The sequence below is a fragment of the Watersipora subatra genome, chromosome 7, assembly GCF_963576615.1.
Source record: "Watersipora subatra chromosome 7, tzWatSuba1.1, whole genome shotgun sequence".
NCBI lineage: Eukaryota > Metazoa > Bryozoa > Gymnolaemata > Cheilostomatida > Watersiporidae > Watersipora > Watersipora subatra.
In genome coordinates this window covers 26,482,757-26,509,771 of record NC_088714.1, presented here as the reverse complement: position 1 = coordinate 26,509,771, position 27,015 = coordinate 26,482,757, and the positions used below count along the sequence as shown (strand labels likewise).

Genomic DNA, 27,015 nt, shown 5'->3' with positions numbered 1-27,015 from the left:
GCCTAGCTGACATATATATTAGTTACATTAGTTTAACTGATTACAGGTTAAGTTTAGTTGACATATATATTAGTTACATTAGTTTAACTGATTACAGGTTAAGTCTAGCTGACATATATATTAGTTACATTAATTTAACTGATTACATATTAAGCTTAGCTGACATATATATTAGTTACATTAATTTAACTGATTACAGATTAAGTCTAGTTGATATATATATTAGTTACATTAGTTTAACTGATTACAGGTTAAGCCTAGCTGACATATATATTAGTTACATTAGTTTAACTGATTACAGGTTAAGTCTAGCTGACATATATATTAGTTACATTAATTTAACTGATTACATATTAAGCTTAGCTGACATATATATTAGTTACATTAATTTAACTGATTACAGATTAAGTCTAGTTGATATATATATTAGTTACATTAGTTTAACTGATTACAGGTTAAGCCTAGCTGATATATATATTAGTTACATTAGTTTAACTGATTACAGGTTAAGCCTAGCTGACATATATATTAGTTACATTTGTTTAACTGATTACAGGTTAAGCCTAACTGATATATATATTAGTTACATTAGTTTAACTGATTACAGGTTAAGTTTAGTTGACATATATATTAGTTACATTAATTTAACTGATTACAGATTAAGTCTAGTTGATATATATATTAGTTACATTAGTTTAACTGATTACAGGTTAAGCCTAGCTGACATATATATTAGTTACATTAGTTTAACTGATTACAGGTTAAGTTTAGTTGACATATATATTAGTTACATTAGTTTAACTGATTACAGGTTAAGTCTAGCTGACATATATATTAGTTACATTAATTTAACTGATTACATATTAAGCTTAGCTGACATATATATTAGTTACATTAATTTAACTGATTACAGATTAAGTCTAGTTGATATATATATTAGTTACATTAGTTTAACTGATTACAGGTTAAGTTTAGTTGATATATATATTAGTTACATTAGTTTAACTGATTACAGGTTAAGTCTAGTTGACATATATATTAGTTACATTTGTTTAACTGATTACAGGTTAAGCCTAACTGATATATATATTAGTTACATTAGTTTAACTGATTACAGGTTAAGTTTAGTTGACATATATATTAGTTACATTTGTTTAACTGATTACAGATTAAGTCTAGCTGACATATATATTAGTTACATTAGTTTAACTGATTACAGGTTAAGCCTAGCTGACATATATATTAGTTACATTAGTTTAACTGATTACAGATTAAGCCTAGCTGACATATATATTAGTTACATTAGTTTAACTGATTACAGGTTAAGTTTAGTTGACATATATATTAGTTACATTAATTTAACTGATTACAGGTTAAGCCTAGCTGACATATATATTAGTTACATTAGTTTAACTGATTACAGATTAAGCCTAGCTGACATATATATTAGTTACATTAGTTTAACTGATTACAGGTTAAGTTTAGTTGACATATATATTAGTTACATTAATTTAACTGATTACAGGTTAAGCCTAGCTGACATATATATTAGTTACATTTGTTTAACTGATTACAGATTAAGTCTAGCTGACATATATATTAGTTACATTAGTTTAACTGATTACAGGTTAAGCCTAGCTGACATATATATTAGTTACATTAGTTTAACTGATTACAGGTTAAGCCTAGCTGACATATATATTAGTTACATTAGTTTAACTGATTACAGATTAAGCCTAGCTGACATATATATTAGTTACATTAGTTTAACTGATTACAGGTTAAGCCTAGCTGACATATATATTAGTTACATTAGTTTAACTGATTACAGGTTAAGTTTAGTTGACATATATATTAGTTACATTAGTTTAACTGATTACAGGTTAAGTCTAGCTGACATATATATTAGTTACATTAATTTAACTGATTACATATTAAGCTTAGCTGACATATATATTAGTTACATTAATTTAACTGATTACAGATTAAGTCTAGTTGATATATATTAGTTACATTAGTTTAACTGATTACAGGTTAAGCCTAGCTGACATATATATTAGTTACATTAGTTTAACTGATTACAGGTTAAGTCTAGCTGACATATATATTAGTTACATTAATTTAACTGATTACATATTAAGCTTAGCTGACATATATATTAGTTACATTAATTTAACTGATTACAGATTAAGTCTAGTTGATATATATATTAGTTACATTAGTTTAACTGATTACAGGTTAAGCCTAGCTGATATATATATTAGTTACATTAGTTTAACTGATTACAGGTTAAGCCTAGCTGACATATATATTAGTTACATTTGTTTAACTGATTACAGGTTAAGCCTAACTGATATATATATTAGTTACATTAGTTTAACTGATTACAGGTTAAGTTTAGTTGACATATATATTAGTTACATTAATTTAACTGATTACAGATTAAGTCTAGTTGATATATATATTAGTTACATTAGTTTAACTGATTACAGGTTAAGCCTAGCTGACATATATATTAGTTACATTAGTTTAACTGATTACAGGTTAAGTTTAGTTGACATATATATTAGTTACATTAGTTTAACTGATTACAGGTTAAGTCTAGCTGACATATATATTAGTTACATTAATTTAACTGATTACATATTAAGCTTAGCTGACATATATATTAGTTACATTAATTTAACTGATTACAGATTAAGTCTAGTTGATATATATATTAGTTACATTAGTTTAACTGATTACAGGTTAAGTTTAGTTGATATATATATTAGTTACATTAGTTTAACTGATTACAGGTTAAGTCTAGTTGACATATATATTAGTTACATTTGTTTAACTGATTACAGGTTAAGCCTAACTGATATATATATTAGTTACATTAGTTTAACTGATTACAGGTTAAGTTTAGTTGACATATATATTAGTTACATTTGTTTAACTGATTACAGGTTAAGCTTAGCTGACATATATATTAGTTACATTAGTTTAACTGATTACAGGTTAAGTTTAGTTGACATATATATTAGTTACATTAATTTAACTGATTACAGATTAAGTCTAGTTGATATATATATTAGTTACATTAGTTTAACTGATTACAGGTTAAGTCTAGTTGACATATATATTAGTTACATTTGTTTAACTGATTACAGGTTAAGCCTAACTGATATATATATTAGTTACATTAGTTTAACTGATTACAGGTTAAGTTTAGTTGACATATATATTAGTTACATTAGTTTAACTGATTACAGGTTAAGCCTAGTTGACATATATATTAGTTACATTAGTTTAACTGATTACAGGTTAAGCCTAGCTGACATACATATTAGTTACATTAGTTTAACCAATTTTAGGTTAAACCATAACTGCCATGTACAGCTTTCATCATTTCTTATAAGTAAATCAGGCACGCTGATTCCGATTTTGTACTCAAAATAAAGATTGGTCCACTAACTTTCAAAAACATGAAGGCTTTTTCAAACCGCTTCAATATCGGTGTTGAAAACAACACAATCGACAGAACACGCTCCACTCCTAAATACGTGATGTAACCTAGCTTTAGGACTGGAAGTTAGGGTTGTTTAGTCCGATTTAGAATGACCAGAGATGGGTCTCTTAAAACCCATTATTATCTAAATTCAGCCTTCAAAATAATCTCAGTCTTTTATGAAAGGTAGATAAGTTATTTAACATTGCTCGTAGCTTGTTACAGGATGTTTACTAGGCTGAGTGCCAAGAAAAATCAGCTCCAAAAAGTGCGATAACAACGCTAGCTTGTGATTAAATCGCACTTTTTTGAGCAATTTCTGCATGTTTGTTTTATAAGTAAGGTTCAAACACTGTGTATTCATTGCTTAGCTGCTCCAGTCAATAATGCTCAATTGGTGGCTGAAAGTGTAATTGTTTTTTGACCTCTGGTTAACTCTTTATGTACATTTTAGACAGTTAGAAAGGAACTCATGCTTCAAATGCTCTGAAATTTTGGTACTTTACATAAAAGTCTCTGTTTACCAACATAGGATTAACACAATGTTTCACCTAAACGTAGTCCAATATGACCTTCAAGTTGACTTTGATGTGCCAAAAATGCAGAAAACAATAAAATGAAGACTTGGTGTTGCTGATACTATTTATTAGGGTATGTCTCAATAAAATGTTGTAAAACCTGACTAAAAACCGAATCCTATCGGTTGTATATACAACCTAATATCTATGGAAATAGATGTTAGTCTCTAAAGAATAGAGGTTTATGGTGATAAAACTAATTTATGTGCATTTGAATATTAGAAATCAAATTTGAATCATAGTTGAACTGGGTTTCAACCTGATGACTTTCAGATAACAAAAACCTTCTCACCAACTGCTATTTTCATTATACTTGAAAGCTAATGGTATTAACAGTGTTGTTGGAGTTGTCCTGACTTCTTCTGCTAATTTTTTGGAAGGAGAAGACGTCTGTTATTTATAAGCAATGCATTGCTTCTGCTAAATTTTTTGGTGCGTGATTGCAGTCAAGTGATCCAGTTTGGTAGCATTCTAGGTATGTTGGATTTAGTGCATGTTAAATCGACATGCGCTAAACATAAGTTAAGTTATGGCATAAGTCAAGTTATGATATAAGTTATGTTATGACATAAGTTAAGTTATGACATAAGTTAAGTTATGACATAAGTTAAGTTAGAACAAGTTAAGTTATGACATAAGTTAAGTTATAGCATAAGTTAAGTTATGACAAGTTAAGTTATGACGTAAGTTAAGTTATGACATAAGTTAAGTTACGACAAATTAAGTTATGACATAAGTTAAACTATGACATAAGTTAAGTTATAGCATAAGTTAAGTTATGACAAATTAAGTTATGACGTAAGTTAAGTTATGACATTAGGTAAGTCATGACATAAGTTAAGTTATGACATAAGTTAAGTTATAGCATAAGTCAAGCTATGACATAAGTTAAGTTATAGCATGAGTCAAGCTATGACATAAGTGAAGTTATGACATAATTTAAGTTATGACATAAGTTAAGTTATGACATAGTTAAGTTATGACATAAGTTAATTTATGACATAAGTTAAGTTATGACATAAGTTAAGTTATAGCATAAGTCAAACTATGACATAAGTTAAGTTATGACATAATTTAAGTTATGACATAAGTTAAGTTATGACATAGTTAAATTATGACATAAGTTAATTTATGACATAAGTTAAGTTATGACATAAGTTAAGTTATGACATAAGTTAAGTTATGACATAAGTTAAGTTATGACATACATTAAGTTATGACATACGTTAAGTTATGACATACGTTAAGTTATGGCATAAGTTAAGCTATGACATACGTTAAGTTATGACATACGTTAAGTTATGGCATAAGTTAAGTGCGAGGATGCAGATTAAGTTTGGTAGCTGACAAGAGAGTTTTAGCTTGTCGCTCGTTATATGAACATTGCTACTCATGTCAACAGATTTTTAGATTTATTGCTGACAATTGTTCAAAGGTTAGTGTTGCCTGCTGACAGTCTTCAAATACTGATAAGCAGCAAAGGCATACTGTAGGTTAACAGTTTAACCGGAAACAGTGTTAATATTGGGCTTAATCAAAGTTTTTTGTGCATTCTTTTATTTTTTATGATTTTTGACTTGTGAAATCTTATATTTAGCAAGTTATGTCAATGCGTACATTATTTCAATCACCCTTATATTGTATATATAAGAAAATTGGAGTATATATATTTATATACATATTTCAATCATATAAATCATATATATATATTAATGTATATATATACACACACTAGCAAAGGTGCCCGACGCTGCCCAGGCCGAGGAAGATATTTAAAAATATAACCAAGCAAATGTGTAAAAATACCATTTGGGAATAATATTATGCGCCGCGATAAAAGAATTTGTTTGATGAATTTCACGATACTAATTGTAAAATTTTTCTTGGCCTCAAACTTTCCCCTGACCTTGCTGATCAAAAATATATGCGGTTTAAAGGGTTCTAGAGGCGTGGTTTAAACACACAAACATATTTGCCTTTATATATTTATTATATTAAATCTATATAATAACTAGAGTGTTGGAATAGGTTGAAGTTACTTATTTTGTCCAGGTTGATGTTTCTTTTTTTACGACACGATATATATATATATATCTCGTCTTCTGAGCAAAATTTAAATTTTCAGCAGTCGTTCATAAGAATGGAGTTTAAGTAAGTTGCCCGCTGGGCACTTATACTTGGCTCTTGGCTCTTCATGTGTGATCATCACCACGCTGTTATTTGCCTGTTGATATTGCCGATAGCCTTTTAGTACTCCTCTTGATCAGCAACACAATCAGTAACGCAGGGATTCTTTTAAAATATTGACTGGCAGCGCACAAGCTAACTGAACTATTAGTAGCAAATAACACTAGAAATATAGATCGCAGCAATATTTTAGAATAAGTTCAACTAAATTCTTTGGTGAGCCTAAATGGACAAAAATAATCTAGTAATTTTAAAAATCTCAACAAAAAATAGCTGTGACATTAGAATATCATTATTAAAGTTGCGCAGTGTTTGTGTTAGAACATCTTGGAATTGTCCAATGGAAGCACTGGTTCATTTAAGTAGAGCATGGGTTAATTAGCTCTAATATAGCGATGGCTATCAAGAATGGCTGTTTTTCAGTCAGTATTTTTAAACTTTTTATTCATGCATGTTTTTAGTTTTAGAGTCTAGAGTTTTTTAGAGTCAGTTTTCACATATAGAGTCAGTTTTCACATATAGAGTCAGTTTTCACATATAGAGTCAGTTTTTATAGAGAGAGTCAGTTTTCACATACAGAGTCAGTTTTCACATATAGAGTCAGTTTTTATAGAGAGAGTCAGTTTTCACATATAGTGTCAGTTTTCAATATAGAGTCAGTTTTCAATATAGAGTCAGTTTTCACATAAAGAGTCAGTTTTCACATATAGAGTCAGTTTGTATAGAGAGAGAGTCAGTTTTCACACATAGGGTCAGTTTTCACATATAGAGTCAGTTTTCACATATAGAGTCAGTTTTTATAGAGAGAGTCAGTTTTCACATATAGAGTCAGTTTTCACATATAGAGTCAGTTTTCACATATAGAGTCAGTTTTTATAGAGAGAGTCAGTTTTCACATATAGAGTCAGTTTTCACATATAGAGTCAGTTTTCACATATAGAGTCAGTTTTCACATATAGAGTCAGTTTTTACATATAGAGTCAGTTTTTTATAGAGAGAGTTAGTTTTTATAGAGAGAGTCAGTTTTCACATATAGAGTCAGTTTTCACATATAGAGTCAGTTTTCACATATAGAGTCAGTTTTCACATATAGAGTCAGTTTTCACATATAGACAGTTTTTACATATAGAGTCAGTTTTTTATAGAGAGAGTTAGTTTTTATAGAGAGAGTCAGTTTTCACATATAGAGTCAGTTTTCACATATAGAGTCAGTTTTCACATATAGAGTCAGTTTTTATAGAGAGAGAGTCAGTTTTCACATATAGAGTCAGTTTTCACATATAGAGTCAGTTTTTATAGAGAGAGTCAGTTTTCACATATAGAGTCAGTTTTTATAGAGAGAGTCAGTTTTTATAGAGAGAGTCAGTTTTCACATACAGAGTCAGTTTTCACATATAGAGTCAGTTTTTATAGAGAGAGTCAGTTTTCACATATACAGTCAGTTTTCACATATTGAGTCAGTTTTCACATATAGAGTCAGTTTTTATAGAGAGAGTCAGTTTTCACATATAGAGTCAGTTTTCACATATAGAGTCAGTTTTTACATATAGAGTCAGTTTTTTATAGAGAGAGTTAGTTTTTATAGAGAGAGTCAGTTTTCACATATAGAGTCAGTTTTCACATATAGAGCCAGTTTTCACATATAGAGTCAGTTTTTATAGAGAGAGTCAGTTTTCACATATAGAGTCAGTTTTCACATATAGAGTCAGTTTTTATAGAGAGAGTCAGTTTTCACATATAGAGTCAGTTTTCACATATAGAGTCAGTTTTCACATATAGAGTCAGTTTTTACATATAGAGTCAGTTTTTTATAGAGAGAGTTAGTTTTTATAGAGAGAGTCAGTTTTCACATATAGAGTCAGTTTTCACATATAGAGTCAGTTTTCACATATAGAGTCAGTTTTTATAGAGAGAGAGTCAGTTTTCACATATAGAGTCAGTTTTCACATATAGAGTCAGTTTTTATAGAGAGAGTCAGTTTTCACATATAGAGTCAGTTTTTATAGAGAGAGTCAGTTTTTATAGAGAGAGTCAGTTTTCACATACAGAGTCAGTTTTCACATATAGAGTCAGTTTTTATAGAGAGAGTCAGTTTTCACATATAGAGTCAGTTTTCACATATAGAGTCAGTTTTCACATATAGAGTCAGTTTTCACATATAGAGTCAGTTTTTACATATAGAGTCAGTTTTTTATAGAGAGAGTTAGTTTTTATAGAGAGAGTCAGTTTTCACATATAGAGTCAGTTTTCACATATAGAGTCAGTTTTCACATATAGAGTCAGTTTTCACATATAGAGTCAGTTTTCACATATAGAGTCAGTTTTTATAGAGAGAGTCAGTTTTCACATATAGAGTCAGTTTTTATAGAGAGAGTCAGTTTTTATAGAGAGAGTCAGTTTTTACATATAGAGTCAGTTTTTTATAGAGAGAGTTAGTTTTTATAGAGAGAGTCAGTTTTTATAGAAAGAGTCAGTTTTTATAGAGAGATTTTGTTTTTATAGAGCCTGTTATCAGATATGTTGGGAGCTTTTAACATGCCATGTTGGTATCCATCGTTTCTTTACCTACTTAATTCAAGATGGCTGGTTTTTTGCTGTTCATGTTATCGTTGCAATATACTCACAGGACCAGGAAAGATCTGAACACTCCGAGATGGGAGAAGGCGCTGATGCACTATCCAAAGTTCTCATAGAACAGCCAATTGATTTGTCCAACCAATCACAGGCTGAACAGAAGCAACCTACCCAATCAGAAGTTAAGGCTGATGACGCAATTCTTCTCATTCCCGAGAAGCTACATGCAGCGGATGTAAATCAGCTTGGTCAGTAGTTGTCTCACCTTGCCATCTTGTTTTCCTTTCAATGTGCTGTATAAGTTAAGTTTGCGATGTATAGGATCAACTTTTCATTGTTACAGAAAGCATAATAGAGGGCAACGATGTTTATAATATAGCAGAAGATGATGAACTCAGGTTGCTCATTGCGGAAGAGGCTCAACTAATTTGGGAGGAAGAGGAACTCATTGCTATAAGTATGCTAAACGCAAAAACTACACTTATATATGACTGTGTGACTGTACAAATGCTCCACTTCTGCGTGTATGTATTACGGTACAAACATTGCGCTTCTGTATAGCTATATGACTCTACAAATACTACACTTGTGTCTTATTGCATGGCTATGCAAACCACAGGTGTCCTTTAGCGGGATATTGCCGAGGCCGGGCCGTAGTCTACACACACAAAAAAACAACAAAGGTCCATGTAGTTATGAGCAAAAACAAAAGCATCCACCCAAATATCTCACCAATCCGATAAGCAGCTCTCACAAAAACTAAACCAATCGACAGAGCCACCCATCATGTCAAAATATTCCAAGTTTCAAGTCATGTCTTGCACAACTCACCTTTTGGTTTATCAAAACTTGTCCCAAAGTCCCTATTAATTTGAGACTGTCCAATTGCTGTTTTAGAAATGGTCGCCGCTAGCCTAACCTAACGTCCTGATTCAACATCTCACGTAACTATCGGGGAATTGCTAAAAGAGGGAATCAAAAAGTTTGGGAGCACTCAGCAATGCCCCGATAGTTACTGAGATGTTGAATCAGGACGTTAGGTTAGGCTCGCGGTGACCATTTCTAAAACAGCAATTGGACAGTCTCAAATTAATAGGGACTTTGGGACAAGTTTTGATAAACCATAAGGTGAGTTGTGCAAGACATGGCTTGAAACTTGGAATATTTTGACATGATGGGTGGCTCTGTCGATTGGTTTAGTTTTTGTGTGTGCTTCTCATCGGCTTGGTGAAATACTTGGGTGGATACTTTTGTTTTTGCTCATAACTACATGGACCTTTGTTGTTTTTTTGTGTGTGTAGACTACGGCCCAGCTTCGGCAATATCCAGCTAAAGGACACCTGTGATGCAAACGCTATACTTTTTATGATTGTATGACTACACAAAAGCGACACTTGCGTGTGACTGTATAATTATACAAATGCTGAAGTTTTGTATGATTATACACATGTTACCCTTCTGCATGATTATCCTGATTGAGCTGCATGGATAGCCTGTTTCTTGGTAACAGAGGACGAGCTGAAGCAGAAAATAGACACAGAAGTCATAGAAATAGATAGACTGCATGAAGAGATAGCTGAGTACGAGGAGCTCAGGTCTATCACTACTCTCGGTGAGTAGAGGTAGTCAGGCAGTGACTCAATCGCAGCGCCCAAAATTAGAACAGCTGAAAGGAACAGATGGAGTCATGCTCAATTTGTTTTAAGCACAATAAATTTTGGAGTTCAATTCTAAAATAAACGTAAACCACGATTTACGATCACCTCTACACACAAATTTTTACACAAACACTGAGAGACTTTAATGGTAGTATGTTGCATCACAATTGTTTTCTGCTGATATTTTTTAAATGTTTTCGTTGTTTATGCCAGTTTTGGATTCAATCCATTTTTTTTTATTTGCTACAAACAGTTCAGGAACTTGTGTGCAGCCAGTCAACCTTTTAATTTTGAGAAAATACTTGTCTTGATTTGCGATTGTAATTTTCAACATATGGATGTCAAAAATTTCTTGAAATAGGACAGTTGTCAAGGGAAAGAGAAAAGGCAAACATGACCCAAAATATATAAATCGACTTCATTCAAACTATAGCGCATGTTAGTCTAAATTACACTGTGTATCTGTATCACCCACTTGGTGCAGTTGTTAGAGTGTTAGTTTACCATGCTGAAAGTTGAAAATTTGTATCCTGTATGATACATTTTCTTTTTTTAAGCTTACGACTGACAGGACTCATTTTATAGCAAAGATTCTAGTAAAAATTATGTAATTGTTAAATTTGGATTAATGCAAAGTTATAACTGGAAATACCTAGAGCAGCATTAATTTAAATATAATTAGTGAATTCAGTTTTATAGCTGTTAAGTTGTTAAAAATGGTCTCAAGTCTGAAGCCATACAATCGGTCAGTGAAAACTTGATGCGCTTATGTTGTGATACGTGCGCTTCAAAGGCTTCAGTCTAGTGGTCGAGTTTCCTTCCATAACAACTTTTGGTCAGTTATAACATGCCTCGATGTTCATTTTAGAACAATTTTTTCATGAAACAGCTACCGTTTTTCTTTTGTGATACAAAGCTCTCAAAATGTACATCACAGTACTAACATGGCGGTATGTTATGGTGTATTCTCAGTCTGTGTTGTTAATTCAGTCATTAGGTGAGAAATTGGAAAGCAGTGCAAATGCTTGATCAAATTTGAAATTTGGTTAAATTTTAAATTATTTTTTAAATACTGTTAGAAAATGATTTTTAGTATATTGATCTTAAGTTGAAGTTTGACTGTATCTAGTTAGATTTACTCTCTCTTAACTGTTCAGGACACTCGTCAGAGGCGATGTCTTCTGATGACGAGTACTACACGTCGACATCAGATACCGATCCTGAGGATGAGGATGTGGCGCTTACCGAACTCGACAATCTTGTCTCAGAGCTCTACGCTATCACTGAACAGAACAACAGACTCGAGGTTTCATTTTAATAGTATAGTATTAGATTCACTTTGCTTTGTCTGTCATCTAAGTTGAGAGTCATCTCCACCTGAGTTGTTATTATTAATATGCTGTGTCATGCTGTTCAAGATTGACACAGATAACGCTTGTCTATCAGACTCAGTATGAAGGAAATGTATAAGTAGCAAAATAAACAGCTTGTATTTAGCTCCTACTACCTAATCTTTAGCATATTAATTTAGTTTTAAAAGTTCAGTTTTTTTAGTTTTTAGTTTAAAGAAAATTAGTTCGCAGAAGTCATAGCAATTTGGATATCTGTTGTCTTCAGATGTCTGTGACTTTTTCATATTAGTAAATGAAAAGACTTTAATACTGATGAAAATGTGGATGACTTGATACTGAGTTGAATTTTTGTTGTTGAGAGTTGATAAAGAATTCGAGTTTATGTTGATTGCTATGATTGTTGCGTATTATGTATGTCAATTCGCATTGTATGTCAATTCGTATTATGTATGTCAATTCGTATTGTATGTCAATTCATATTGTATGTCAATTCGTATTATGTATGCCAATTCGTATTATGTCTGTCAATTCGTATTGTATGTCAATTCGTATTATGTATGTCAATTCGTATTATGTTTGTCAATTTATATTTTATGCCAATTTGTATCGTATGTCAATTCGTATTATGTATGTCAATTTGTATTATGTATGTCAATTTGTATTATGTATGTCAATTTATATTGTATGTCAATTTATATTATATGTCAATTCGTATTGTATGTCAATTCGTATTATGTATGTCAATTCGTATTATGTATGTCAATTTATATTGTATGTCAATTTATATTGTATGTCAATTTGTATTGTATGTCAAAAAAAATTCAAACGTCGGCAAAGTCATGCGCAAAACAGTCTTTTATTGTTTTATAAGGAAACATTTAAATGTTGTGCAAGCAAGAAGTTAGTTCTCTGTGTTCAATCTAAAAATAATAATATAGACATTATTTTGTTAATTTTTGCTTTTTCATCTTGGATAAAATACAATTTAACCAAAAAAAAGTTGAAAGCTTTTGAGTGTAATATTGAGCAAGGGAGACAAATACAAACTTAGATTGTGCTAAAATGTGAAAAAACGAAAGCTCTTTGTCCAAAGTAGCGATGTCCTGATTTTTAGCAGCTCATACTAATCTTTTACTGTAAGGCAGAGGCTTGAGTTATAAGTCTATTCTGCCAAGGTCGTTGATGTAGGTTGGAAAATGATGTTTTCAAAGTTACATCATCACTAGACTGCATGGAACTATAAATCACCCGCATATTCTCTCAAGAAGCTGCTGACAAAACTTGTTAAAAACTTATTAAGAACTTGTATAGATGAAGGTCATCCCTTTTCAGGATGAGATTGTAGCTAGGATGCTTTGGCCAACATGGAAATCATGCTTAGCAACTTCAGTTTTTTGTTGAGAGTAGCCATTTTCAAAATGACCTTGACATGTCATAACTCGAGCAGCTGTGCTTCAATTGTTAAGGGGCCAACTTATGATCAGTGGTGGCATTTCGGGCCATAGAAGGACCAGTGATGGTGTTAAGGAGACAACCAACCACTATTACTCCTGTGCTACGTCCAAAGCATGTAGAGTGCTAAAAAAGTCCCAATTGGCTTTTCCACAGGCGTATCAGACTGAACTTGTCACAGACTGACATATCACAGGTGTCAATCCATGAACTTTTTGAACATCTAGGATTTTCCTAACATCCCATGACAGGTCCATGTGATCATCATCAGCATGGCTTCATTGTAACACAAGCTGCCGAGCCTCACGCAACAGTGGTTTTCTGTGCAAGAATGTCGACAGGGTTTCGCAGCCGATATTCCCATACCAGGCATAATTTTATTATACGTACTTGTAGGCTGAGAATGCGGAGACAGTAAAGAAGATTCACGAGGAGAGAATGGGCTGTGTGAATGTCAAGATACAGATCCGCCTTCTTCAACAGCAGATGCTAAGTAACCAGGCAGAGGAACAGAGTCTTATTTAGTTTTCAATACTTTTTATTATTTTATTTATTCTTGCTTCTTGTCTTGTAGTATCTAGTCAATTAACTGAGCATATTGCGATGAATGAATGTCGTTCTCTATGTCACAAAAGCTTCATCAACCCTGAAATCTTGTATTTATTAGTACTAAATATATTCCAGGAAAGTATGAACTTCATTTCGTTTCCATTTTTAAGTGTTTCAATTATCATAAGATTGAAAAAGAACCAAATGTTGTAGTCCTTAATTCTGTTTTATCTATTTGTTTAGCTCAAAGTAAATTCTGTTAGCTATAAAACAACTGGGCAGTTTAGCCAGTTTGTCGAAGCTTCAATGTAGACCTGTTTTTTTAATTGTTGCAACAAACAGAAAAAATGAGCAGTTTATATGGTTGATTGTCAATTTCAGAAGGTTTTTATTCTGCAAATTGTGAAGTGAATATTAGTTGTTAGTTTTTTTGCTAATGTAACATTTTTTCTGAAGTGCCGTAAGTTTAAGGATTGAATAATTCTGTAGCTTTGCAGAAAATCAGTAACAAGTGTTTAGTGATTATAGTGCAGCAAACACCGGTAGATTCACCAGACTGTCTGTATATGCAATGCTAAGTGCCCACAAAATCTGGCAAGCTGCTTGACACGAGATACTGGTAAGTTACAGCAATAACTATGATTTATTTGGAGTTGTTTATTCTTGACAAATTATTAGCTCGAGTTTGTTGAGCCATGAGTCGTGCGAATAATCAGACGCATTGATCAAATTGCTAAAATTTCATCCGAATTTACAGAAGACATCAATTGACGAGGGGCGCGAATAAAGGTATCTCTTATTAACAAGAGTTTGCTTATTTGCGAATTTTATGAATTCTGGGGTAAATTTTAGTCATTAACGATTAACCACTCACCATTATATATCACGATAATTATAAATGGATAATTTGGAAGAAGGATATCGTGTACCAGTCAAATTTAGAGATGGCGAAGATTATCGTAAGTCCATATTTCTGTTTGGTGATAGCTTGTAGAATCTCGTACTCCGGTTGCCTGTCTTCAAGTGCAGAAGGGGCGTGTCTGGATTTTGAATCCAGCACCAATACGCGGACGTTTTTCATATAGGTAGTTCATCATCTCACATGGAGGCTATTAGTGCACAAACCAGGTTACATTATTCAGTGAACACGGGTCGATGTTCTTCTGATAGCCATTCTTCTTGTGGTCATTCACTTTATGTGGTTGGAAAACTAGATGAAGTTGTTGCGATAAAATTGGGGCACTGTTTGTGCATAAGACTTGCTCGTCGTTGCACCTTATACTAGTTTGTACTCTCTTGTAGTCTGCTCATAAAAAGTAACATGATATTTTTGTTGATCGAGTATCTGAACCCTTTAACTTGATTTAGTTGGACCCTCTGTTCTAGTGTTGTCATAAGTAAAATAATAGCCTTCTATCTAATGCACCATATGTGTATGTACCAATGATATACAGCCCCCAATTTGGGGGGCTATATATCATTGGTATGTACACACTGAATGTTTTAGCTTTAGAGCACATGTCGAATCCAAACAAAATGAGTTGTACTTACATAAATGGGTTTAAGATGTCTTGACAATAGATTTATAATAACTATGAAACAGTTGAACACTTTTAGTAACAAATTTAATAACAAACTTTAAGAACAAATTTAATAGTAAGGCTATTATACACTGTTGATGTTTGTGGTCCAAACATATTGAAGTTGTGTTCTCATATTGTACTTTTTGTATAGTTGCATTCCTGGCTTAAATAGCAGATGTATTAAACTGAATACTAACTTACTATACTTTGCTTAACAGTTGTTATTTCACTACTAACAAACACTCAAACGCATAACTTTGAGCCTATCAGAGCTGCTCATTGAACATAGCTATAGCTTGAAATGGGAATGGACTGTAGGGCATCTTCAGTTAGAAAATGTGGGCAAGCAAGACATCAGACGTATTTGCAATACAAAAGAAAAAACGATGTAATACATGAAAGTCGTGATACAGGTATTTGATCTAGTACTATAGCAATGTAAAAGGTAAGCACGTTGTTTACCTATTCAGGGTTTTCCAAAATAATAGCACCATCTAGTGTTGTCAGCTGCCACCAGTGCTGACCTACTGCTGCAGCAGCCAAATGTTAAATCAACAATACAAACTCATCCAAACTGAAAGAGCCATATATTTCATTTGTAAATAATAGTTTTATCTCGAGGACTGGTGCTAAATCTGTAGATAATATCCGACCGATAATATCTTGAAGTACAGTAATACTTCAACTTACGAGTGCTCCAACGTACGAGAAACTTGAGATACGAGCCAGCTTTTAAGCAGGTTTTAGCACTAACATACGAGCCATGTTTGAGATACGAGCACGTGAGTCAGTTGCCAAGTATGCCGGAGGTGTTTTACGAGAACAGCATCACTCTGTATTTTTCAACTGCTCAGGTTATACTTTTGTACCATGTTTTTTATGCACGATTTTCACTGCAGAATTATGTGAATTAAAAGTACTGTGCGTAGACCGAAAGTTTGCCATTAAAATGAAAGATGAAATGCAAAGAAAAAGCAAATGATAACAATTATTAAACGGAAAATTATTGAAAAATATGTGAGATGTGTATGCGTGATTGAGCTAGCTTAGCAATATGACCGAAATACATCCACAATTATCAAACAGAAGGATTATATTCAAGGCATTTATTTAGTTCGCAAAAGGACTAACCATAGTTTCTAAAAGGCGCAGCGATCTTCACGACTGCTGATGGAGAGACTGCACAGGCATTGGATAAAAGATCAACAATTGGCCGGTGACAGCGTAACTGAATGATGCTATGTGAAAAGGCCGGTGCTATCTATCAAAACAATAAACATTCGGACAAGTTGGCTAGTGGTCGTACATTAACCGTTTGTGACGACACCTGTGTTCGTCCTAATCGCAACATGTTGAAAGGGCGACAAAGGCAAATGTCCTTAGATAGGTTTGCCTATCAAGGATGACCGCGGCTGGGATGATGGCAATCATCACAGCCATCATGATGGCTGTGATGATGGCAATCAATATATATTTAATTGTTATATATATAAATAAATTGCACCAACATGCGAGTAAATTGACATACGAGCTCAGTCTCGGAACGCATTAAACTCGTAAGTCGAAGTATGACTGTACTCTCTTTTCTTGCCATGCTTTGACAGATCTGTAATGCTTTCATACGAAGTTACTAAACTCTCTCTGCGTTGAACATGAATTAAATGGTTGAGTTATGTTTAAATCTATGTAGCAGACACCTTCTGCTCAATTGAATGGTTCACTATGAAAAAATGTTTAACATGCATTAGGGAGCACATGGCTAAAAGCACTAACAGGCATTAGGGAGCACATGGCTAAAAGCACAAACAGGCATTAGGGAGCACATGGCTAACAGCACAAACAGGCATTAGGGAGCACATGGCTAACAGCACAAACAGGCATTAGGGAGCGCAGGCTAAAAACACAAACAGGCATTAGGGAGCACAGGCTAAAAGCACAAACAGGCAAGTTCTGTTTCTTTTTTCAAAATTGGATGTCTTAGTATTTGTTTGTTACAATAATAGCAATTGTCACAATTTTTGTCAAGTTGACTCAAATTTTTATATTTCTTAATTTATGGATTAAATGAAAACATTGTTGTCTAATCTAATCCATTTTTGAGTAACTAGGTTTATGTATTTTCACAGTGATGATAGGCGATTTTCATACTTTTTCAGGTCTCTTGCATGGTTTTTTTCATATTGGATTTACAGCTAATAAAACACCTTTGTTTGTGTGAAAAGTTCTTTTTCCTCTCAACACGCAATTAAATCCAAGAATCTTCATTGTTGATCCTACAGCCATCATCACTAGCATTGGTTTCTGTAATACAGCAACTTCGTGCAGGTAGCCTTTGTAACTCCAATCATCCATAGTCTTATTTTCACAGAACCTGCTCTAATCCAATGTCATGATACACAAGCTATAATTATTATGAGTCTAGTATATTCGCTGCTTTGCAGAATAATGTATAATGTCACACAGTTTTACTGGTAAACCATCATTAGCATGTAAAAGAGAACTGCTATTTCAGTGAATTGTCATGAGAATGCAACTACATTTAGTTTTGAAATGAATAAATTATGATTTTTGTGCAATTTTCTCCTTTAAATCTCAAAAATATAATATATATACTATAATAATATACTTAATATATTATATTTGTTTGCGTGCTTGGGTTGCATAAAAGACTTTTAAAACCTTTACCCTTTTATGACCACTAAAAACTAACACAAATCTTTTGTTTGATTTTCAAGGTCTATGTCAATTCTGCTATTGTAGATTTAGCAGAAATTATCAGCAAAAAGGTGGTAAATGGAGAAACCAAGTACTACATCCACTATGAAGCTTGTGAGTAGGCTTTCATATAATACAGTGTGCGAAGAAATTCAAACACAGTGTGTACATTTTATAACACGTTGAGCAGAGTCTTGTAATTCATATTTACAGTATTGCTATACTGTGGACACAGTCATAACACGGTGTGTTACAATATACATGTAGTATGCACAGTCTTATAACGCAGTGTGCATGGTTTGTAATACACAGTGTTATAGCATAGAGTGTATTTAATTGCACATTAGGTAGGCTTATTACTCAACTGTACACGAAACATTCATATATTGTACACTATGTATTGCTCAATTGTACATGGAATATTCATATATTGTACAGTAAGGATTGCTCAGCTGTACACGAAACATTCATATATTGTACACTATGTATTGCTCAATCATACATGAAACATTCTTATATTGTACACTAAGAATTATTCTATTGCTCTCACTAGGTTTACTGTGTGCTGAGAATTCTTCTGCTGCATATTAAATATTTCATGACTTATTTTTAGTCAATAAGAGGCTTGATGAGTGGGTGGAAGAATCACGTATGAAATTAGATGAGATTCAGGGACCAAAGAAAATTGATACAAAGACACCTGTCAAAGGTCAAGGCCATCCCTTTTCTAGGCCCTGTAGCCCCGCAGGTGATGTTTTGCAGTGTTCAACTCCAACTCCGAGCCAAATGAAAAGAGGGCCTCCTACTAAAAAAAAGAAGTTAGAAGAAGTAAGGCTTCGTTTATACTCTATAGAGTTGTCATACCTTTAACATTCTTTATAAAAGTGTTATGTCTGAATTAACGGGGGTGGCTGCCTTTATGGTCTGCATTGAATAGACTTGTCATGGTCTGCTTTCTCTTTGTTAACATCTGATTATCGAGGGGTAATAGAGCTATCTTGCTCATGCAGAGTTGCTTCACTTTGTTTGTATGGAGTTGCCCTACCATGTTCATAAAGAGTCGTTCTACCATGTTTATGTGTCGCTGCTTTACTGCATTCATGTAAAGTTGTTGCGCTATGTTTTTGTAAAGTTGTTTTACTGTATTTATGTGGAGTTGCTCTTTTATGTTCATATGGAGTTGCTTTACCACATTCATGTGGAGTTGCTTTACCATGTTCATGTGAAGCTTCTCTCCCGTTTCAATGTGGAACTGCTCTATTGTGTTCATTTAAAGTAGCTTTGCCATATTTACGTAGAGTTGTTTTGCTGTGTTTATGTGGAGTTGCTCCACCATGTTCATGTGTAGTTGCTTCACAATGTTCATATGAAATTGCTCTTCCTTGTTTATTTTGATTTGCTCTACCATGGTTGTGTACAGTTTCTCTTGCATGTTCATGTGAAGTTGCTCTACCATAATAGCTGACACACATTGTAATTTCTGGGCTCTGAGTGGCACTGATATATAAACTGAATTGGGATAGTGCTATACATTGTTTCATGCTTAAGGCAAAATCGACTAGAAGTTGGAGAGGTTGAACACTCTTTTGTCTGAGGCTACAGTAGTAAACATTACATACTAACCAGCTGTAGTAGGGCACTTTTAGGATTATTGGAATAATAATTGCTTTGGTGAATTCGATGAATTTTTAATAACTTGTTGATTAGTAATATTAATTTTTTCAAGCTAAACAAACTTTCTCCGCTTTTGTCTGTAATATTTAGTTATAAATTAGATTTTTCTGGTCGAATCAGCTGGCGTTAGGGGATTAACTGAAGGTAAGGCTCTAGATTGATAATGTTAGAAAGACCACCTGTACTTACATGTAGTTGTCAAACTGAAAATCATCGCTTACTGATGATGAAATTATGAGGTTTTTGTGACCTAATTTGGTGATTATAGGTAGATAAAAGATTAATAAAAAAATAAAAGCTTTAAACAGCTGCAAGGGAAAGAGAAAAAACCTGTGGAAACCAGAAGGAGGCTAGAAAGCAGAAACGAGAGAAAACTATGTATTAATTGTCTTAACTAGTTGCAGATCTTTTAATATTCATTCAAAAAAAATGTTTAGTAATGTTAACTTAATAGCACAAAGTTCTAATTTTACATACTTCAACTCTATATAGGAAGTTACTACCTGATTTTATAAAACATGAATAAATAGTATTGCTAATATCGGAATTATCTTTCCATCATACAGAAGTAAAAGACAACTTTTGATTAAAATACACTATTACAACAGCAGACACGCCTTTCCAACTCTCACTCTCCTTTTATATTGTAAATTTGACGGTCAAACATAGACCTACTAACTTTACATATATAACTAGTGTATAGTATAGTTAATAGGTTTATGTAGCCAAGGATAAACTGCTTCGTTGTAGCTGCATCAAATGCATTAGAGGCTACAGGAGGATGGGGAGAAATATGGTGAGGAGTAGGTGAAAAAACTGCTCAAAAGTCCATAAATTATTCTTTCCCAAAACGATGATCATGCTCTGTACCACCTGTTCTTGATTGTCTCATTAATGCTCTTGTAGAAACTGGTACATAAAGCACTCGCTGTTAATGTCAGTCACATAGATGTGACACCTATTCCGTCTCCAAATATACCGGTGAGTGTATTTGTCTGCCCTTCCGTTCACCTGTCCTTTCTTCTAGAACATACTTTCATATTTATAAGAATTAATCTGCGACAATTTCTCAACTTCGATGTTCTCTCTCTTCACATTTTAGTATTACATTACTATTGTATGTTTGTGGCAAGATTAAAAAAATACAAAATAATAAAGTATTAGAATGTTTAGGAAGAGTTTCTCAAATAGTTTTATTTATCTTATTAACTGTGTCACGACCTAGATATTTCATGTTATGGTCATTTGGCTTGTTTAGTTTCACATTTACTATTTCCAATTGAGAGCCACACATGTATGTAACTTGCTTTATTCAATTCCATTATTTAAAAAAAAGTAATATCTGAACACTTTTTATATTTGCTATATTATAGCAAATATAAAAAGTGTTCAGGTATTACTTTAAAAAAAATATTATTATTACATTTTAATGGTAAAATAAGCTGCTTGAAACATTAGTTTTTACAATCGTTTGCTTATGATGTTGAGTTAATTATAGCGGGTATATAATGTGATTAGTTTTAAAGGGTGCCAAATGCATTGAATTGAATTTAATAAATTCATACGCAAAGTGGCATGTTGTGTTATATCAATGGTGACACGCTATCATTACCAGGTGTCTGACAGTCAAGATGTAGAGGACTCGCTTCCATCGGCTCCCAGACAGACAGGATCCATGTCAGCTCACCATGATACAGATGTTGTTACTAGAATGAAGAATGTGGAATTAATAGAAATTGGCAAATATCGAATACGGCCGTGGTATTTCAGTCCTTACCCTCAGGTACTGTACAATAGTCACTCCTATAACATATCTCTCCTATAACATAAGTTCCACTTCACGAAAAGAATTTATGTAAAGTTTTTGCTTCGTACAAGATGAAGAATTCCATATAACGCAAAGTGTCAATTTGTTGCGAATTCTCAAGTTCAATTTGAACAACGAGAATCTCAAAGTTTGCCCTAAGATATTGATATCTCTTGTCAAAAGTGAAACAAAAACGACGTAAGCACAAAGTGCTCGTATGTTAAGACGCTCGTATGTTGAGACGCTCGTATGTTGAAACTCTCAAATGTTAAGACGCTCGTATGTTGAGACGCTCGTATGTTGAGACGCTCGTATGTTGAGACGCGCGTATGTTGAGACGCGCGTATGTTGAGACGCGCTTATGTTAAGACGCTCGTATGTTAAGACGCGCGTATGTTAAGACGCGCGTATGTTAAGACGCGCGTATGTTAAGACGCGCGTATGTTAAGACGCGTGTATGTTAAGACGCGCGTTGGTTAAGACACTCGTATGTTGATACGATCGTATGTTGAGACGTTCGTATGTCGAGACACTCGTATGTCAAGGTATGACTGTAGTGCAGAGCCAAGATTAAGTGATTAGTTCATCTGGTTGTCAACTTGCAATCAATGAATTTTAATCACTGCATGAACTTAGGAAGTTATTAGCTGCTCTGTCTTAGGCCTATATTCTAGATGTTGCCTTATACTGCATTTGTATCTCACTATAGAGTTGAGTGGTTTGCTGTACTGCAAATCTTGTCAATGAAATGAGGTGTTGACTGTATACCAATGTTTTCTTTACTAAATAATGAGTTTTCCTTACCATCACTACATTTTTCCAAATGAGGAGTTGGCTGTACTGTCACTTTGTTTTTTTTCTAGGAATTAACGGAGCTGCCAGTACTCTACCTCTGTGAATATTGTCTCAAGTACCTGAAGAGCCGAACATGCTTGAAGCACCATCTTTCTAAATGTCTTTTGCTCCATCCCCCTGGAAATGAAATATACCGTCAAGGCAACATCTCCTTTTTTGAGATAGATGGTCGTAAGCATAAGGTGTGTTGTATTGGCTAGTAATTAGAATTCTACTATGAAAAAACGTCAACAATTATTGTTTTTTAGAAGTTGTCTTCTCTTCAGTGCTATGAACTTCATACTGCATATAAACTCATTAGGTGCTTGATTCAGTCTTGGTATATTATAGTTTCATTCTGTGATGTATTCACTACAATAATTCTTATGGTGGAGTGAAATAAGTTGCAAGGGTTGAATTTTCAATTTTATTTGCTGCATTAAGTAAATGCTGGATATGATCATGTTGCGGATGTTCACTCTGGCTTTTACTCTGAATGTTCCTCAACCACGAATAGCCAACGCGAACTTGATTAATAAATATTTTTTGTTGAAGTATATTGCGAAACATGAAAAGCATTGCATAAATTATCGACATAACTGAAAAATGTTGCACAAAGATTACTAATGCAATTACTAACGTAATTACTATATGCAAGTGTTTAGATATTTTTTCTTTTGTTGATAGTTTTACTAAAACTGTAATATTTGTGAATTCTCTGATTGTTAATACTGACAAATCTTACTTAGTATTTCATATCAAACAGATTAGACAAGTTACAGACATAAACATCAAAAATTGCTTGAGATTTGTAGCAGATTAATGATGATTGAATTGTTGTTTTACCTCTACTATATTTTGGGTAATCGTAGTCAAGCTTTTTCTGGGTTACATCTCATTAATGATTTAGGGGTTTGCTGCTTTTACACTTTGATCATTCTCGTTGCATACTTTAAATGAAAAAAAACATATTTGATGGAACCGGCGTGAGGAATCTGGTTTTTAAATGTGAGCCGAGATACATCTCAAGCAAAACAGCAACACTTTGCATTTATATGTGCAAAAGAAGTTAACATCAATGTAAAGAATTAATGCTATAAACGTTCTCACTCTCCAACTAGTCTCTTCTTGATATTAGAGCAAGTTTGGGTTGATCCATTTTTAGTCATACGCACAGAACTTGTGTCTGCTGGCTAAACTATTCCTTGACCACAAGACCCTTTACTACGATACTGACCCATTCCTGTTCTATGTCATGTGCGAGTTTGACAGCCGCGGTCACCATATTCTCGGCTATTTCTCCAAAGAAAAGGAGTCATCAGAAGACTATAATGTAGCCTGTATTCTAACCTTGCCACAGATTCAACGAAAGGGTTATGGCAAGCTCCTCATTGAGTTTAGTGAGTAGATGTTTAGCTTTATCTTTAGCTATAGACATTTATAGTTAGTGCTGAAGGACTTTTGTAAGTCAATCAAAATAACAAGTTTTCAAACGAAAGACCTTTGGAGTTATCTTCTCTTTAAGCGCTTTCAAATGATGAATATTTTTAGTTTTAATTTCATCAGGTGACAGGTCAGATATACTTTTTAGTGAGTGACCACAACTCCAAATTTATTTTCCTAGGGATTATCTGAACTTTGATCTAAAATTCAGTTTTATTTTTTATTCAAAAACAGTTATTTCAGTAAGTTTCAGGGTAGGAACTTAGTTGTCTCTTGAGTACTAGTGCTAAATCTGTAGATTACCTTCAACTAATAATATATTGAAGTACAATCGTGTTTTGCCATGCCTATACAAATAAGTGGTACTTTCACAAAAAATACTAACTCTCTGTGTTGAACATGAATTAGTGATTTGTAGGAAAGTATCGTTAGATGTCAATATGTCAAGATTTTGCCTCACATGTAGCTGCTATGAAATGATTTTCAGGTCACGTTTTATGATTTTTCCAACTTCTATACCAGATGTTAGGTATATCAACAAACTTGGGACAGTTTGTTAGTAAGAATTTGCTATAATTATACCAAAGTTGATTCCTGGCTGCAACATATTAGCATGAGGCTGTAAGAAGAAATCTTACATTATGAAAAACATTACAAATTATGTTTGTAATTTTTTTTCACAATGGAAAATGTCCTTGTAATACAGACTGAATTGAAGAAATCGGATAGGCATACTTTCTTATCATGTCGTTGTCATAGGAGCAAATTATGTTTTTTTTACAGTGGTTATAGTACAACTCATTAAGAAATATGCTAATATGCTATATATTATATTAAGCTATTATACTATATGTTATACTAAGTTATTATACTGTATATTATACTAAGTTATTATACTATATATTATACTAAGTTATTATACTATATATTATACTAAGTTGTTATTCTATATGTTATATTAAGTTATTATACTATATATTATACTAAGTTATTATACTATATATTATACTAAGTTGTTATACTATATGTTATACTAAGTTATACTATATATTATATTAAGCTATTATACTATATGTTATACTAAGTTATTATACTGTATATTATACTGAGTTATTATACTATATATTATACTAGTTATTATACTATATATTATACAAAGTTATTATACTATATATTATACAAGTTATTATACTATATATTATACAAAGTTATTATACTATATGTTATACTAAGTTATTATACTATATATTATACTAAGTTATTATACTGTATATTATACTGAGTTATTATACTATATATTATACTAAGTTATTATACTATATGTTATACTAAGTTATGGAGTAGTGTAAAATCTACAGTACAGTATCTGCAAACTTACGTTCAAATTGTAACAGGGAGCTATCATATGCTTTGAGAATCTCTTTATAGGTTATGAGTTGTCCAAAGTGGAAGGCAAGACCGGCTCTCCAGAGAAACCCTTATCAGATTTAGGGTTACTGTCATACAGAAGTTACTGGTCACAGACGATACTAGAGATTATAATGGGACTCAAACCGAATGAGCCCGGGGAAAGACCAGCCATTACTATTAAGTACGCTTCATCGTTTATTGTCCTTTTTGGAACCATATTGTTAGTTTCGCCTGTTTCAGCTCGCAATCCTTAATCTAATAAAGAGATATGTCTTACCAACAAATGTACTGAAACTGAAGACAACAGATTGGAAGTGCAGACCTGGAGTGCATGACAAGCAAATACAATTAGCCAGAACTTGACTAGCATTTTGTAGATGATGACACACCAGAGTAAATTTATGTCACCAGCTAACTTGTTGGAACAGTAAATGTTTTCAAGTTTGTGAGCAAACATTCATTTACATTTTATAGCTTAGTTTTTGTTGATAGTATCTTAAAGATTTTCCTTCGTAATCTGTTAACAGATAGTTTCGTAGTAACAGTAGTTTAAAAATATCTTTAAGAATCTATCACACATGTAAGTGTAAAATAGATCTTTTTTTGTGGCTCACAATTTTGTTTTGTGTGAAGATTATTGCCAAAAGATTAAAGTTTTATATTTAATTTTAATTGAATCATATTTAACTAGACTGGTAAAATATGATCTAATTAAATTACGTTAAGCTAAAGTAAAGTTCACATCTGTCCTCCAGAAAGTACTTGGCACACTTTTTTAAAATTTTCATATTGGTCTGTATATTATTTGACCTTTGCCTCAATTTACCTTAAAATGCGACAAATTTTAAACATTCAAGAGAAATTACCCTACCATGTTCATCTGCAGTAGTTGTTATACCATGTTCATGTAATGCTGCTAAGTTCCATGTGTATGCATATTTGAAATGTTCATTCAAATCTTGTTTTAGTTGGTATAAGATTATTTTTTCCTATTCTATTATGCAGTGAGATTTCAGAGGTGACAAGCATAAAGAGGGAAGATGTGATCTCTACTCTGCAGCATCTTAATCTCATCAGCTATTTTAAGGGACAGTATGTACTCACCCTCTCTAAGGAGACGCGAGACTCTCATGCTAAGAGTATGAGCAGACGTAAAATAAGAATAGATTCCAAAGCTTTGCATTGGCAGCCTAAGGACTGGAGTAAAAGGGGCAAGTGGTGAGGGATAGGCATCGGCCACCCTTCCTGAAGATGGAAATGTCAATCAATGAAGCCACAGATCTGATTTGTCTGTATAGTTTAAACCGTGATAGCTTACAGTTTGAAAATTGAGTTGTTTTTAGAGTTGTCTGCCTCTGACACAGAATGTGATCTTTATACCACAACTCTGATGTATAGCTAAATAAAATCTGTCAACTGTTGAGGAATGAGATTTATTTCGGTTTTGTAATACTATAGCCAACAGTATCACCTTGCATTTGCTGTGAAAGAAAGATACAGACAAAACTGCTGCAAGCACCTGCCTGCCTGTTGGAGGCAGCAGCTAGAATCTACTAACCCACTAGTAACTTTGTTAATATGGTTTTGCCAAACCTCACAGAAAATGTGAAATCATGAATCACTTTTTAATCTTTCACATTGAAAGATCTAACATTTGTTACCTAAAAAACACTTTGCTGTAAGTTTTACAACTTTCAATCTAATCC

The 27,015-nt window shown here is 33.0% G+C and overlaps 2 protein-coding genes across 2 annotated transcripts in view; both read left to right on the top strand.

Moving 5' to 3' along the window:
* The window catches only part of LOC137400604 (ralA-binding protein 1-like), a 42,194-nt gene extending 28,215 nt beyond the window's left edge, over nt 1-13,979 (top strand). The window contains exons 16-20 of the mRNA XM_068086935.1: nt 8,885-9,080; nt 9,176-9,289; nt 10,343-10,444; nt 11,648-11,796; nt 13,691-13,979. Of these exons, the coding sequence (XP_067943036.1) occupies nt 8,885-9,080; nt 9,176-9,289; nt 10,343-10,444; nt 11,648-11,796; nt 13,691-13,819 (690 nt within the window). The 3' untranslated portion in view covers nt 13,820-13,979. The remainder of the gene's footprint in view (nt 1-8,884; nt 9,081-9,175; nt 9,290-10,342; nt 10,445-11,647; nt 11,797-13,690) is intronic.
* Nucleotides 13,980-14,662: 683 nt separating this feature from the next.
* Nucleotides 14,663-26,730, top strand: LOC137401158 (histone acetyltransferase KAT5-like). Its single transcript, XM_068087538.1, has 9 exons — nt 14,663-14,802; nt 18,187-18,255; nt 18,755-18,969; nt 20,722-20,796; nt 21,431-21,598; nt 22,486-22,659; nt 23,622-23,856; nt 25,328-25,490; nt 26,315-26,730. Exons 1-9 carry the CDS (start codon nt 14,742-14,744, stop codon nt 26,529-26,531), a joined length of 1,377 nt encoding a protein of 458 aa, XP_067943639.1. The 5' UTR covers nt 14,663-14,741; the 3' UTR covers nt 26,532-26,730.
* Nucleotides 26,731-27,015: the final 285 nt, after the last annotated feature.

Bases quoted from the DNA above. Each gene is read 5' to 3' on its own strand.
- LOC137401158 (XM_068087538.1), top strand. From the start codon at position 14,742: ATGGATAATTTGGAAGAAGGATATCGTGTACCAGTCAAATTTAGAGAT. The intron at 18,256-18,754 runs GTGAGTAGGCTT...ACTTATTTTTAG, and splicing joins CTACATCCACTATGAAGCTT to TCAATAAGAGGCTTGATGAG. The intron at 22,660-23,621 runs GTGTGTTGTATT...ATCCATTTTTAG, and splicing joins TAGATGGTCGTAAGCATAAG to TCATACGCACAGAACTTGTG.